Raw genomic sequence first — 16287 nt, forward strand, 5'->3', positions numbered from 1 at the left:
ATACTTTCAGGTTTATGTAAGAAAAATGATGTTTTTATGAAATTTCTAAGGCCAGGGGTCCTTTGTTTGCTTGACCATAATAAAACCCTTGTATTGTTCTTTTTCATTTTTTGGTCTTTTAGGCAGATAGCAATTAGAGAAAGCAAAAGATAGAGACATTAGAAATATTGAACTTTATTTTAAACATTAACCTTTTATTATTATTATTATTATTTTATTATTTTTAGTGTCTTTTTTTTTACTGTAAAAGTAACAGTCAATGTATTTAAATTTACGGAGGGAAGTGATTTGGCAAATGTTTATAATGGCTTAGAACTGTAAGATACACATCACCTTGTTCTGCAACAGGCTCAGATTTTTCTGAGTATTTACTTAGTGGAGTTAATACAGGAGTGTGGGATGGGAGAAAAGCCTTGGAAAACACTTTTACTGTTTTTGAGATGCTACAGGCTGGTCATTTTGGATTTGTTGAACTTTTTACACTTAATAAAGTATTTTAATGTGCCTTTAGGGGATGCCATAACTTTACTATTCTGCCTTATCACCCTGGCCTGCTCAAATAACACAATGTTCCGGTGAGGTATCACATTAAAGTTGATTCTAGTTAAAAGTGGATTTTGGCTTTTTGCCAAACACTGCACAATTCTCAGTAAGTTAAATGGTCCCATAAGCTTTTTAACACTCAAGGTTTCCAAACAGGCTGAAATACGGAGCTTGTTTAAATATTTTCCCAAAGAATCTTTTTTGTTTTTGTATAACTCTTTCCCTCTTGGAACTGGAATAGCCCTTTCCTCCCTGGATTTGACATCTGTACTCATATGGACATTGTTATTAGCATAGGTGTGACTTACATTGGCCCCCCTCTACAGTAAGTTGAGCCAGGTGATTCTTGGCTAGTGGCACAACCTCACTAAACCGTGGCTATCCCTCTCATATATTATAATGTTCTGTCCACAATAGCCCCCCTTCAACAGAGAATACGCCATCAAGCAGCTGCGTCCCCAGTCATTGCCAATGTACTTCACATGTGTAGCATTTTCCTTCCCAGAGGCAGAGTGCATTCACCTACGTAATTGGCCATGACCTCTTCTTGCCCAGAGCACAGGGACTCAAGTCCATGCCCATTTCCAAATGTTTTAAGACACAAGGCAGCACATTGCTGTCAAGCCAGTGGGCAAGCCTCAGGGTAGATGAAATTTTGATACAAGCACTTGTATCATCATCAGAGGTTTCTGTTTGAGCTTGACAAGAATCCTGTTTCTAAATATTTGAACATGCATGTCTTAAATGCTACTATGTCTGTCTCAGAACTGTTTCTATCTGTGCTGGTGGGTGTATTTTTTTTTTAATTTAAATTATCTCTTTTGAGTTTTTATAGGGAAAAAAAAAGAAAATGTTTATCTTTTTAGCTTATTGATATCAGCCTGCAGGCTAGCTGTTCTCAGAAGGATGGAAAGTATATTGGTTAAGAGATGCAGGCACCTATTTTGTGATAAAGAATTTCTTTGCATTTTTTCCCAGTAAAGTAAATTGCTTGCAGGATATTGCTAAGAATGTAATCCTTTCAGTGCTGCATCTCAGTAGATATAGTTTAAACTGCTTTCTCTTATTACAGAGTTAAGTTTTGTATGTGTGTGTGTTTTCCTGCAGAAACATTGACTTCCCATGTAACAAATATAAGTAACTAGATTTCTTGTCTGACCAGCGCTTTATATTAAAATGCAGTTGAAGTCCAAAAATGGCCTGGAAAAACAATGCCACTCCATGCCAAATTTTACAAGGTCTAGATGATCCCAGGATCCCTTCTCTACAGGAATTATTCAAACCCAAAAGTCATAAGTAGTATTTTCACCACCCTTGAGAGGTGTTAGGAAGTGCCCCTTTAATTTCCAACATTTTAATTTCCAATAAGCTACATAGGAGTCCTTCTGGAGAGAGGGCAACTTTAATTTAGCACTGCACTCCACAGCCACCACACTGATGGTGACTGCATCAGAGATGCATTGAACAGATGCATAATCGGGTTGCTTTGGCATAACCCCCACCCAGTCAGTATAAAAATGGCCTGGCCCCCTGGTTGCTTTACCCCTGCAGTCTCCATTTATATAAAATTTGAATTTATCACACAAGGAGCTTATGTGTTGAGTAAGAAGAAGCACTTTAATAAATAAACTTTCTTCCTGAAGGATGTTAAAAACCAAATTCTTTCCAGCCTCCCTTAGTTGCCGTGCTATGAATGTGCTCCTTTGGTACCAATGTCAATCATGTTTGGCTTTCATTTCATAATGCTTCAAGTTGCACCTAAAACAGGCATGATGCTACTTTTAAATGTCACCTTTTAGTGTTGTGTTTAATTCATTTCTATGGTGTGATGCTGAAATGAAAGGAGAAAAATGACAAGTAAATAATGGAGCAAGAAAGGCAAATGTAATATTTCAAAGCCACATCTGGCAAGAGATGTAGTTTGTCCTGTAGTAAAAATACATTTGAAAATATATAAAAAGAGACTATAGTTAAGCTGAAATCATAACCCTTTCCTTTTAAAGTAATAGCTCACAGCCACATATTCATATTTCAGTAAGCAAACTGAGTAGGAAGTGGGCAAGGGAAGCAGTTGGTAGTGACTGAGTTCTTACAGAAGCACCTGGTATAGATTGCATTTGGAGAAAACTGTGTGCGTTGACTGGCTACCAGGAACAAATAAACTATAAATGTTCTGATTCTGCTTTTAGAAAAGGAGTTTTGGTGATTTATCAATTTATATTTTCCTTTTGGTATTTGGTGGTGCTTCAACATAAACTGTACAGAAAGTTGTGTAGATGTGTGTGCATAGGATGAACTTATCAAAGGTTTTGTCCACCCCTATATAAGGAATATAAGACACTGGAGTACTTGCTGAGTATGCTGGGCAAATTATGTAAATGAAGGTCAACAGTACTGATCTCAGCCTATTTTGAGGGTCCTGGGGAAGAACAGGCAAGCCCCCTTGTTAAAATTCTGCCAGTAGTGTTGGGGAATTTCTCCGTTTTGGATGGTGTTGCTTTCTAAATCATCCCTGCCAGGGACAACTTAAAAAATACTTCCGGAAGGAACAGTTTATTGTTTTTGGAATTCATCAAATTGTACCAAACTGCAAGAATATTTTTTTTAAAATCCACAGAAGTTTACTTCCATTGATCTGAGAGGATCTCAGGTAGAACAGTGATTGGCACCAAAATAAGACAACCTGGACTGACTGTTGAACAGAGAGAGCACCCTACAAAGTTTCTTTCTTTCCCCACTCCCCTATTTCCAGTTACAAAAGTTGATCAGTATGTGATGTATATTTTCAGGAAGATTCCCTTAGCATAGATTATTTTTGTTAATTTTATAATATTGTGTAGTAAATTCCATTTCACGAATTGCTGCTTCTTGCCAAGGCATAAAAATGTTTGGAAAAAAATTAATAATCCAAATCATTATTTAAAAAAAAAAAACACCTTAACCTCCACTTAGTCTGTTTAAGTCCCTGCCCTCGGAGAGCATGTTACTGTTTAATTCATGATCCTGCTAGAGACTTGGATTTTGTTTTGTAAATAATAATCTCTTTGGGGAAAGCAATATCAAATTGTTTATATAAGGATGCACAAAATTCATTATGTAAACTATCAGCAAGTTTTGGTCTGAAAAATACTGGCATCTTTCCCACCCCCGGCCCTCCCCCGGCCATTCTTTTAAATCCATTCTCTCTCTCTGCATTTGGAGTCTATTGATATTAAAGAACTGTTCTGTGATTATGAAATCCATTTACCTCAGAACACTTTTTATTTGGGGTGCAAAGAGAAGCATCTACAAAATCTCAGTCAAATATCAATTTATTATTCTGTCCCATATTCTTAATCTACAGTTATATAAACAATTTTATTTATTTTCTGTTTGATATTGCATCTGGATCTGTGATTAAGATTGATCCTCAGCTGCTTTTTCCCATGCTTTTTACTTTGTAAAAATATCTAGCAAACATTAAATCATAATGATAGTCTTCAGGGGTATCTAAGAAACTGAATGTGCTTTTACCAGATAAGAACAGCCTTAATTTACCCTTACGGGAATATCAGAATAGTGAATTACTATGGCTATCCAATGAATGTTGAGTCAGCATGAATGCATTTCAATAAATGTGTTATTTCTGGCAAACTGAAAATGCAGAGGTTTATTGTGTTGATGAGGAATCTGAATTTGAAATACCTGGAGCAAATCCATTATTTTGTTACCTTTTGTCATGTTTCATCATCTCCATATTCATATGCTCAGGTTAATTTAAATTTGGTTTAAATTCCTTAATTTTCTTACAACTCTGGAGTATACTACTATGTACTCTAAAATGTGTTAGATCTTATTTTCTCAGGTGTATCTTTAAACCAGGTGTAATCTCTGATTTATCACTCTAGCAAACCTTGAGACTATCCCTTGAACCCACCAGTTCCAAAAGGTAGGAAACATCAGACCTGTAATATCATAAATCTCAAGGAGAATTTTCAATACCCTGCACAGCAAGGGCAAGATTGTTGGTTCCCTGTATGCCCATGCAGAGAAATATGGGAATGTAAGGCATTCCCTTACTCCTCTACACTGGCTACCCACCCTGTACACTATGTGCCAGTTGAAGCAGCTGAGCCAGCACAGAGGTGGCAGTAATCTGTGCCAGGTGTAGGGCTGGAATAGACTACTTCCCGCTAATGAGGTGAAATGAGACTGAATTGTGACCAAGGCCAGATTTACACCTTACGCGCCCTGAGGCACAGCATCTTCAGTGCCCCCCCGCCTACAACTGACCTTTGTGTTTTCTGTAAAAAAAAGAAACTTTTAGCCCATTTTTAACTTTTAGGTGCTCCTGGGCACATGCTTACTGTGCCTAACTGGAAATCTGGCCCTGATTGTGACTCTGAGTCAGAGAGAATCTTCACAGGAAAAATGCTACAAGGCTTTGAAGGATTTGCTTTTTGGGGGTAAATGTCGATTACACTGTATACACACAATCCAACAAAAAATTTTCTTCCATCAATGATGATCTAAATTGACAAAATAAGAAAAATAAGAAAAATGCTTCTTGAAAACTGTTTAGTGTTTGATTTAAGGAGATTTACTTCGTATATTTTGAAATGTGATGCTAACAATATGTGTTTTAATGATTACAAAGCTTTAACTTTTTGAATCTCAGTGCCTACTGTCATTTAGTAATTATTGTCCAACCTCCCCCTCGTCTCTCCCCCATGATTTCCCACAACTATGAAAATTTTATTCGATAAAAATGCTTAAAATAAACATCACATTATCTGTCAAAATTGTATTTTTAAAAATGAATTATGTTAAAGTTAATTATCATCATCATTGGTTACACACAGGTTGGTTAATGTCACACTCAAGTATTAGGTTTGTGCACACAAATATGGGGGAAGCCCAGGCCATGGGAGTATGCATCTTGGGCCTTGTCCTGTGGGGTGCCAAGGGTATTTCTGCAGCATGCAATATAAGGCCCATTTTGTGTAATGCACCTGTTTTACAGAAAATCTCTCCCTCAAAGAATAAATAAGCAATCTCAGTCTTTGCATTCTCGTGATCCACCTCTTCCTTCCTAGCAGTTCTGGTTTCCTTTCTCTGCTTTTCTCTGCCGATCACCCTGTTTATTTTCTCTGAAAGAATTTCTGTCTTTTTTAAATTCTATTTTCTTATAATTCTTTTGAAATATAAAATAATAACAAAATACACACTCTATGTAATGAACGTATAGTGGGAAAAGGTTGCTCGTAGGAAAGAAAAAAACACACTGCAGCCACCATCCACTAAAGCCCAGAGTTTATAAGTGCTTATAAGGAATAAATTATCAGGAAGAGTTTTGGGGAGGAAGCTATTACCAACAGGTGTCACAGAGAGCACTGTTCAGTTTATAACTAACATCTAATATGTATCAGTTCACTATTAACTTCTTGTGTAAGGTTCCAAATCACTAAGGGGAGAAAATTATCATTTTCTCTACTTTTTTTGTTAGCTAAATATGGAGTATTAAATAGCTCTTAGGGCCTACACTTTTTAAAGTGAATGCACATTTTCTCCTGTCCAGAACTGTGGACATGCTGCCTGATACACAAGTGTAAATCAGGGATTTTCTCATGCCCATGCCTTTTCACTCGCGTTACCTTAACTTGTATTTGTGCCTTTTTCAAAATGTATGCTTTAGTGTGTGTCTGCCATCTTGAGGCTGAGCAGCATCAGAATTATCCAAAAGGTACTACAATATAAAGGATATAGCATCTTCAAAATCATAAGAAATTTATCTTATCGTGTTATATATCAGCCTTAGTACCTTTCAATTATGCCTTCTGGGGGAGATCTCATCCATAGACTATGAATTGGTTTTGTATGTTGTAGGTTCAGGAAAAAAAATAGATTTTCTCTCCCTGAGTATACAGTAACTCTCCCGTCTCTTTCTAATCTTATCCATGATTCCTTTTCGTACCTGAAGGAAAAATAATAATAAACCATCAGAGATAAGTGTGTCCTTGGAGTTAATTGGTATAATACATGACTTCTCTTGATTCAGCAATAAAGTGGACACAACTCATTGTTAGGAATACAATAAGCTTTTTTTTCAATTTGTTCATATAATTCTAAATCTGCACTACCCACTTACTTAGGGCCAGATTCTTGTCTCAGTTACACTGGTGTAAATCCAGAGTAACTTCACTTAAATTAGTAGTTACTAAGATTTACACTAGTATAACTGAGATCAGAATCTGCTCCTTAATACTTTGCAAGTTTATTTTCTTAAGGCCTTCCCCTTACTCGCAATGATCAAGCATAGCATATGCACTTTAGTTTCCAGCATTTGTGAATGATTAAAGGAAGAGTTTTCTTAATAAAGCTTTTGAAATTATTTCTGGAACTCTTGTATGAACAGGCTTTTTCGCCAGATTTCTAGTATTCTCTAGTTTGAGCTAAGTAAATAATACTGTGAGACATAGCCCTTTTTTTTTTTTCCACAGTATTTCAGTGTGTCCACATGAGTATATTAAGGGATCAAAAAGAGGGTGTCCACATTAGTATATTAAGGGATCAAAAAGAGGGGAAGAGGTGAACCTCAGTGAATTTTTAAACCTAAAAAATAGTTTGGGTAAAGTTCTTATTTTAATCTGTATTGATTTGGCCAAGTCTACTGATATCTCAGCCACTACGCCTTCTTTTGGATCTCTTTTGACTTTATCATTTGGCTATTATCCTGTCCCAATGTCTCTGTTTTCCAAAGCACGTTTCCAAATCCTCCTGAACTTGTGGGGTCAGAGTTCTCCCATGTCTTTCATTTCATGTTTCTCAGCTCTTCCATCTCTTGAAGCAGAGAGAGTCTGGCAAACCATGTGACTCATGTTATGTAGAATAGCTAATTTTAATTCAACCCTTTTTTTGATGCATGAACCAATTAATTATAGTAACTCCTCACTTAACGTTGTAGTTATGTTCTTGAAAAATGCGGCTCACGAAAGCTTATGCTCAAATAAATTGGTTAGTCTCTAAGGTGCCACAAGTACTCCTTTTCTTTTTGCTAATACAGACTAACACGGCTGCTACTCTGAAACCTGTCATTATGCAAGGCACTGCATTTATCTGTATGGAGTGGAAATCTATCAACTTCATGAAAAAACTCATACAGATACAGACAGACATCTTCCTTTCCAAATGCAAACAGATGGAATCATACCAAAAGGACTGAAGGTAAAAAATCCATTACAGTCTACACACAGACTATGCTGACAGCTTGTGCCACACGCTCTCAAAGAAACTGTGGAACCACCTGATCAACATCCTCTACAGCAAACAGGGAAAGATTAAGAATGAGCTCTCAAAACTGGATACTCTCATAAAAAACAACCTTCCACACAAACTTCCTCGTGGCTGAACTTTACTAAAAACTAGACAAGCCATTTACAACATACACTTTGCTTCTCTACAAAAGAAAAAGGACACTAAATTATCTAAACTACTACATGCCACAAGGGGCCACAGCAATGGTTCCCTTAACCCACCCAGCAATATTGTTAATCTATCCAACTATACTCTTAGCCCAGCGGAAGAATCTGTCCTATCTCGGGGCCTCTCCTTCTGCCCCTCCACCCCCACGAACATGATACAGTTCTGTGGTAACCAAGAATCCTATTTTCGACGTCTCTGACTCAAGGAATATTTCCAACACACCTCTGAACAACATACTAATCCACAGAGACCTTCCTACCAACACTACAAAAAGAAGGATTCTAGGTGGACTCCTCCTGAAGGTCGAAACAGCAGACTGGACTTCTACATAGAGTGCTTCTGCCGATGTGCACGGGCTGAAATTGTGGAAAAGCAGCATCACTTGCCCCATAACCTCAGCCGCGCAGAACACAATGCCATCCACAGCCTCAGAAACAACTCTGACATCATAATCAAAAGGGCTGACAAAGGAGGTGCTGTTGTCATCATGAATAGGTCGGAATATGAACAAGAGGCTGCTCGGCAGCTCTCCAACACCACTTTCTACAAGCCATTACCCTCTGATCCCACTGAGGGTTACCAAAAGAAACTACAGCATTTGCTCAAGAAACTCCCTGAAAAAGCACAAGAACAAATCCGCACAGACACACCCCTGGAACCCCAACCTGGGGTATTCTATCTGCTACCCAAGATCCATAAACCTGGAAATCCTGGGCGCCCCATCATCTCAGGCATTGGCACCCTGACAGCAGGATTGTCTGGCTATGTAGACTCCCCCTTCAGGCCCTACGCTACCAGCACTCCCAGTTGTCTTCGAGACACCACTGACTTCCTGAGGAAACTACAATCGATCGGTGATCTTCCTGAAAACACCATCCTGGCCACTATGGATGTAGAAGCCCTCTACACCAACATTCCACAGAAAGATGGACTACAAGCCATCAGGAACACTTTCCCTGATAATGTCACGGCTAACCTGGTGGCTGCACTTTGTGACTTTGTCCTCACCCATAACTATTTCACATTTGGGGAGAATGTATACCTTCAAATCAGCAGCACTGCTTTGGATTCCCGGCATGGCCCCACAGTATGCCAACATTTTTATGGCTGACTTAGAACAACACTTCCTCAGCTCTCGTCCGCTAATGCCTCTACTCTACTTGCGCTATGTTGATGACATCTTCATCATCTGGACCCATGGAAAAGAAGCCCTTGAGGAATTCCACCATGATTTCAACAATTTCCATCCCACCATCAACCTCAGCCTGGACCAGTCCACACAAGAGATCCACTTCCTGGACACTACAGTGTTAATAAGCAATGGTCACATAAACACCACCCTGTACCGGAAACCTACTGATCACTATTCCTACCTACATGCCTCCAGCTTTCACCCAGACCACACCACACAGTCCATTGTCTACAGCCAAGCTCTACGATACAACTGCATTTGCTCCAACCCCTCAGACAGAGACAAACACCTACAAGATCTCTATCAAGCATTCTTACAACTACAATACCCACCTGCTGAAATGAAGAAACAGATTGACAGAGCCAGAAGAGTACCCAGAAGTTACCTACTATAGGTCAGGTCCAACAAAGAAAATAACAATGCCACTAGCCGTCACCTTCAGCCCCCAACTAAAACCTCTCCCACGCATTATCAAGGATCTACAGCCTATCCTGAAGGACAACCCATCACTCTCACAAATCTTGGGAGACAGGCCAGTCCTTGCCTACAGACAGCCTCCCAACCTGAAGCAAATACTCACCAACAACCACACACCACACAACAGAACCACTAACCCAGCAACCTATCCTTGCAACAAAGCCCGTTGCCAACAGTGCCCACATATCTATTCAGGGGACACCATCATAGGGCCTAATCACATCAGCCACGCTATCAAAGGCTCGTTCACCTGCACATCTACCAATGTGATATGTGCCAGCAGTGCCCCTCTGCCATGTACATTGGTCAAACTGGACAGTCTCTACGTGAAAGAATAAATGGACACAAATCGGATGTCAAGACTTATAACATTCATATACCAGTCGGAGAACACTTCCATCTCTCTGGTCACTCAATTTCTGATCTAAAAGTGACTATTCTTCAACAAAAAAACTTCGAAAACAGACTCCAACGAGAGACTGCTGAATTGGAATTAATTTGCAAATTGCATACAATTAACTTAGGCTTGAATAGAGACTGGGAGTGGTTGAGTCATTATACAAAGTAAAACTATTTTCACTTGTTTATTTCTCCCCCTCCCACACTATTCTGCAGACGTTCTTGTTAACTCCTGGAAATATGCTGGAAATGGCCCACCTTGATTATCACTTCAAAAGGTTTTGTCTCCCCCCACCCTACTGTCCTGCTGGTAATAGCTCATCTTAGTTGATCACTCTCCTTACAAGGTGTATGATAAACACCATTTTTTCATGGTCTGTGTGTATATAAATTTCCTCACTGTATTTTCCACTTTATGCATCCGATGAAGTGAGCTGTAGCTCACGAAAGCTTATGCTCAGATAAATTGGTTCGTCTCTAAGGTGCCACAAGTTCTCCTTTTCTTTTTGCGAATACAGACTAACACGGCTGCTACTCTGAAACCTCTCATAAGAATGAATGTAAATAGCGGGGGTTAGATTCCAGGGAAATTGTTTTTTGCCATAAAATACAGTACAGTGCTATAATTGGGAGGTGCCCTCGCCTTACCCCACACAGGCACAGCCCACTGGCACTGGAGGCAATCAGGCAGGCAAGGAGGCAGAAGGTGCTGTAGGCTAGGAGAAGCACGTTGCACAGCAGCAGTGGCAGCTTCCCCTACTCTGCAAGCACCAGGGGCGGGGCGGCTCAACCCTTGGCCCGTGCACTCCACCCCTTCCCCCAAGTCCCCTCCCTTAACCCTTAACCCGCTTCTTCTCCCCCCCCTTACTCCGCATGCCGTATCCTCACTCTTCCCTTCCCCTCCCCCCGCCGACGACAGTCAGCTGGCTTGCGGCGTTCAGGGGGCAAGAGGGCCAGGGGAGGAGCAGGGATTCGGCACGCAGCCTTCCCCCTCCTCCCCCACCTCCTGCCTGGGGCAATCTGGTTTGCAGCATTTGGGAGGCAGGGGAGGGATGGGGAGCCTGCGCGCCGAGTCCTCGCTCCTCCCCCTCCCTCCTGAATGCTGCAAGCCAGCTGATTGCCCTGGCCAGGAGGCGGGGGAGGAGGGGAAGGCGCTGATCCACGGGATCTGCTGGCAGGTGGGAGGTGCTGTGGGGGGGCATAGGGGAGCTGATGGGGGGGCTGCCAGCTGTGGACAAAGCAGGCAGCCAAACAACGTTATAGCGAAGCATTGCACAACTTTAAATGGAGCATGTTCTGTAATTGAGCAGGGACGTAAGATCGAAACAACATTAAGCAAGAGGACGTTAAGTGGGGAGTTACTGTATAACACTATGTACTTTCTGAGTTAATTATTTTCTTTGTTTTGCATAGGACATTTTTATAATTTGTTGTACAAACATATACAATAGTTCATCTTATAATTTCTTAGTGTCTTGGTTCTTGTTACCTTCCTAAAATGCTGACTATAGAACAATTTGGTGTGGATGGTATAGGTGGGGCAGGTAGTGCTGCTTATACGTACAGTTGCCCAACACTTCAAATTATAAGACCCTTTGTTCAATTAGTTAGAACTTCGCCAAATTTTAACCATTTGGGCACAAATGCCAGATTTCTCAACTGAGCTGCTGCTGCTGCTTTTTTTAAGTTTCAGCAATAATGGTGTAGCCATTTCAGAGAACAAGATGAGGGAAAATACATGGTTATGCTCATGTTTAAAATATTCTCACAACCACTCTGTTGAAAAGCTCTAGCACTTCCATGCTTACTAGCAAGGATTTGAAATTTTTCAGGGTGACCTCCCTGTGTCAGGTACGTGCCTTTTGCCATCCCCGTGAAAATCTGCCCACATTTGGCCAAGTTATAGGCCTCTGAAAAATTCCACTTCACACATTTTCAGTAAAGGCTTAGTAGAGTTTGGCAGCTAAATTCTCTGGAGCATTTGCCATCCTCTCACACTTCTTACATGCCAACCAGACTCTGGATGCATCATAGTCACAGAACAGCTGAGCATGTTCCATTTCATATCAGCCAGGGGCTGAACAGGACTTTCCCTGCAATTGCTCAAAGCTGGGGGTTGCTTAGATACTGGCCACCAGAACTGAGAGCAGGGAGACTGTCTCTCCTTTGCTGTCACTGCACCCCTTGCTGGTGCCTAGAGGGACAGAAGCAGAGTGATGGGATAGAAAGACAGGAGCCGATGATGGGAGAAGATAGGAGCAAGCGGCAAGGACAGGAACTGTTGAGTGGGGTAGCATAGGAGCAAAGGGGGCATGGGCAAAAGCTAGAGACTGGGCAGGAGCAGGAGTTGATTTTAGAGGCAGGCAGGTGCCAGAGAGGATAACAGTGGGGAGGAAGGGACAAGAGCAGTGACTTGGCAGGGGAATATAAGAGTGGAAAGGGACATAGATAGGCTCGAGGCACGGGGGCAGAAGGCTCTGAAATTATTATAAAAGTCCCGTACTGAACATGTATCCCACCCCTGCTGCTGACCCTGTGGGGAGTCAGTACGATTACACAGGATGAAATTTTTGTTTTTCAATTTTTAAGTTTTTTAAAGTTTGGGAAATTACATTAAAAGGGGGTCTAATGAGTTAAATAAGCAACTGGGAGGTAGAAAGTCCTGAGTGCTGATCCCATTACTGTGCGGGCTTGGGAAAGTCATTTAACCTTTCTGTATCTGTTTCCCTCTCCATTTAATGTGAATAATAATACTTTCCTTGAAGGGGTACTTAAATATTTGTAAAGCATTTTGAAATCTTTGGATGAAAGGCTTATAAGACCAATGTATTAATTTTACAGTGTTTTACTCCTATGACGCACTGAACATTATGGGTTCACTTCCTTATTCTGCTCATGCTTTGTATTCTAACTTTACTTGAGAGGATGACCTGAACCAACAAATTCACTACTCTCGCAGCCTTTGCTGTGACAGTTACATAAATTCAAGGCAATCCATCATACTATGTTGAGTTGGTGAAGTTCACTGATGACACTTCAGTGAGTTGCTTTGTAAAAACTATTGGTTAAATTTAGAGTGATGAAAGGAATCAGTACTTCAACACCACATAGTCAGATTGTGGAATTCACTACTGCTAAGGCTGTTGGGTAAAATAGTGTGAGTGGATTTTAAAATATTATGATCAATAACATATTTCTTGTTTTATAAGCTATGATGAGGGTAAGAAAGAAAGAAAGCTATATCCCCATGTACAGTCTTACACAATTGGCAATACACAGTAATGGAGTATTTCTCCATCTGACATATTGGTTATTGGCTATTTCTGGCAGTAGGATACCAGACTTCATGGACAAATTGTTTTATTCAGCGAGGCAGAGCCTGTGTCTCATTTCTCCCATCCCCCAATGCCTATTTTGAACACACAGGAACATAACATGGTGTACGAAGTTTAGTTTTATTGTCACACATAATGGTTATTTTTGAAGAATTATGTTAGCAGATTCTCAATTTGCTCACTTTGGGAGTAAGTGTTGGTTTGTAGGGCAGTGCATGGGATTTAGAATCAAAACGATTAATAATGATCAACCACATACCAGAAGCCCCACTATGGCACCAAAACCATTAACTCTTTGTATGTCCATAAAGAAGGACAAAAATGCTGACTTAAAGTTACAGCATACTGCAAGCTTAATTTGCAATTCAGAAAAGTTTGTTCTTTTTCAGTACAGCTTAGCTGTAGTCAATAAAACGTGGAAATTAGCTGAATCACAGTAGTTTAGTTGACATTCTGTTCTGTTTTGTTCATACAGAAATGTATCTTCTGTAGACAGAGAATGAAGAAATTTTCTGGTGCCTGCATACAGTGTTCTTATGGGCGTTGTCCAGCTTCCTTCCATGTTACCTGTGCCCATGCTGCAGGGGTGCTGATGGAGCCTGATGACTGGCCTTATGTTGTCTACATCACATGTTTCAGACACAAGATCAATCAGAATGTGGTAAGGAATTTTATCCTTTCTTTCTTCCTTTCTTTTTTTTTTTTTTTAAACAAAAAATAAAATATGCTGTGGATAGTCTTTGCATTCTAAAAGTGTAATTAAGGCAGGAATTTACTTAGCTGTCTAGGGAAAATGAAGGAAGGAATCTATAAATGGCTTATGTTTAAAAGATTGCTCCATCTATATTCTTTTCATATACAGCAGGTCATTATATTTTGACAGTTTCTCCTTATGTCTGGAGCTTGGAGAAATGTTGGTACTCAAACGGTGGTTGATAGGCCTGGCATACTTTTCCATTAGGACCATTACAGTATGTATAGATTCACCACCACAATAAATCAATACAGTCTCCTTTTTTAAATTTTCAGTGTAGTACAAATACCCACATTTATTACAAAAATCCAGATTAAATATTATGAATATCCAATATAAAAATATTGCACATATAACATACTTATTCAGCATTCCCAATAAAACCTTGCAAATGTCCTTCCAAAATTTCAGTACTGACTGACAATAGTTATACAAAGTATGAGTAGAACTCCATATTCTTTGTGACAATGCCAGAAGTTTCCATCAATGCTGAGAAAGAGCCGTTAATGTTAGCTGTGATGTATACTTCATTCACAATACTGTCATTAACTGTCTTGTAGATCTTAATGCATTTTGTTCCACTTGATTTCTGTCACTTCTAATGGAGATGCTTAACCATTCTGTAGTTTTTAAATTATATTTGAATTATTCCTTAACATTGTTCAGACAGAAGAAATATATAATAGAATCTAGGGATGGAAAATACCTATTTGATCATTTAATCCAGTGTTTTTCAACCTTTTCTTGTTGGTGACCCCTCATTCAAAGTCAAATTTTTTCAGCCCTCCCTCCTTACATTTACTATGAACATAAATGTGTCATTGATAGCAATGATAAATCTATATAATCTGTTTATTTTGTGTTTTGAGAAGTTGACTGAGAATACTTGACCTCAGAGCGGATGGGTGTGCAGGAAGTGAAGAGCAAGATTTTGTTTGCTTTAGATTGTAATAACATTTTCAACACCAGAGAACCTCTCCGAATGCTTTCCTTGACTCTCTTGGGGTTCATGATCCACTAGTTTAGTCCATCCACAGCGAGTACAAGACTGGCCTTACAGAACATTTTCTGGCATTTTCTCCAGTATAGTTTTCAGTGTCTCAACCAATGGGACTTCCATCATTTCCCATGGGAGACTATTCTTCAGTCAAATAGAACTCTCTGTCAGGAAGATTTTTCTGTGGTCTAGGCTGAATATTCCTTCTATCAATTTCATCCTATTACTCCTAGTTATACCTCCTGTACCATGCTTATCAGTTCCTTTCCTTAAATGGTGTACAACTCTTTGAACAGACAATCTATTCCTATCACCATCTCTCTTTGTAATTGCATAGTTTTTCTATAACTATTTTGTTGTCCAGCTGTACCGAAAGAAGGACAGGAGACACTTGATATGGATTTAATCAGACTGCAACGTTATTATTAGATGTTTGGGACTACCCGGCAGATAAAAGTGTACAGTGCAGGTAAACCCTGTTTATTTTCAATTACCCGGTTAGGCTTTCCCCAACTTCCCCTCTTTTTCCATCCAGGTCCCTCCAGCAAATCCATTCCTGGGACCTTACCATCCACCCCACCTCGTGGGAGGGGTAAGATGGGCTATAAGAAAGGGGGGTTGGCTCCTTGCTGTTCCAACCACAGGAGCCCCAAGCCCCACACCATTCCGTTTCTTTAACCAGCACCTCCTTTTTAAGTCCTTTACCAGGCCATTTATCTGGGCACTGGATGCCTTCCCTATGCACTGGACATCTGCCCCACACTTACCAAATAATTTGCAACATATAACCTACCACGCCTTTTGTGCTCACCATAATAGGTCTTCCCTAATACCCGCTGTGGGGAAGGCAAAAAAAAACCCTCTCCACCGAAGCCAATATCGTGGTAAGGGAAAAAATATCTTCCCAGCTCCCCCTAAAATGTAGTGACTAGCACAATGCCCACAGCAGGTTCAAACCCACCTGATAATCACACCTCAAGGGGAGGGAGGGTGGGTGCTGCCTTGCCTGCTGCGTGGAGAAAGGGGTTTGCAACACCAGAGCTTGAAGCTTTAAAGCCTTTCGCCCTTACATTCCAAGGGGGTGAGTCAGTTCTGCGAAGCTGACCAACACCACCTTTTTGCAGCTGTG

The 16287-nt window shown here is 40.2% G+C and overlaps 1 protein-coding gene across 7 annotated transcripts in view; it reads left to right on the top strand.

Moving 5' to 3' along the window:
- Positions 1 to 16287, top strand: part of KDM4C (lysine demethylase 4C) — a 434115-nt gene that overhangs the window by 372229 nt on the left and 45599 nt on the right. For all 7 annotated transcript variants that reach the window (XM_084629198.1, XM_084629204.1, XM_084629200.1 and 4 more), the window contains one exon: positions 13883 to 14068. In XM_084629198.1, the coding sequence (XP_084485324.1) occupies positions 13883 to 14068 (186 nt within the window). The remainder of the gene's footprint in view (positions 1 to 13882; positions 14069 to 16287) is intronic.

Source organism: Lepidochelys olivacea, assembly GCF_965140295.1.
Source record: "Lepidochelys olivacea isolate rLepOli2 genome assembly, chromosome: 5".
Lineage (NCBI taxonomy): Eukaryota > Metazoa > Chordata > Testudines > Cheloniidae > Lepidochelys > Lepidochelys olivacea.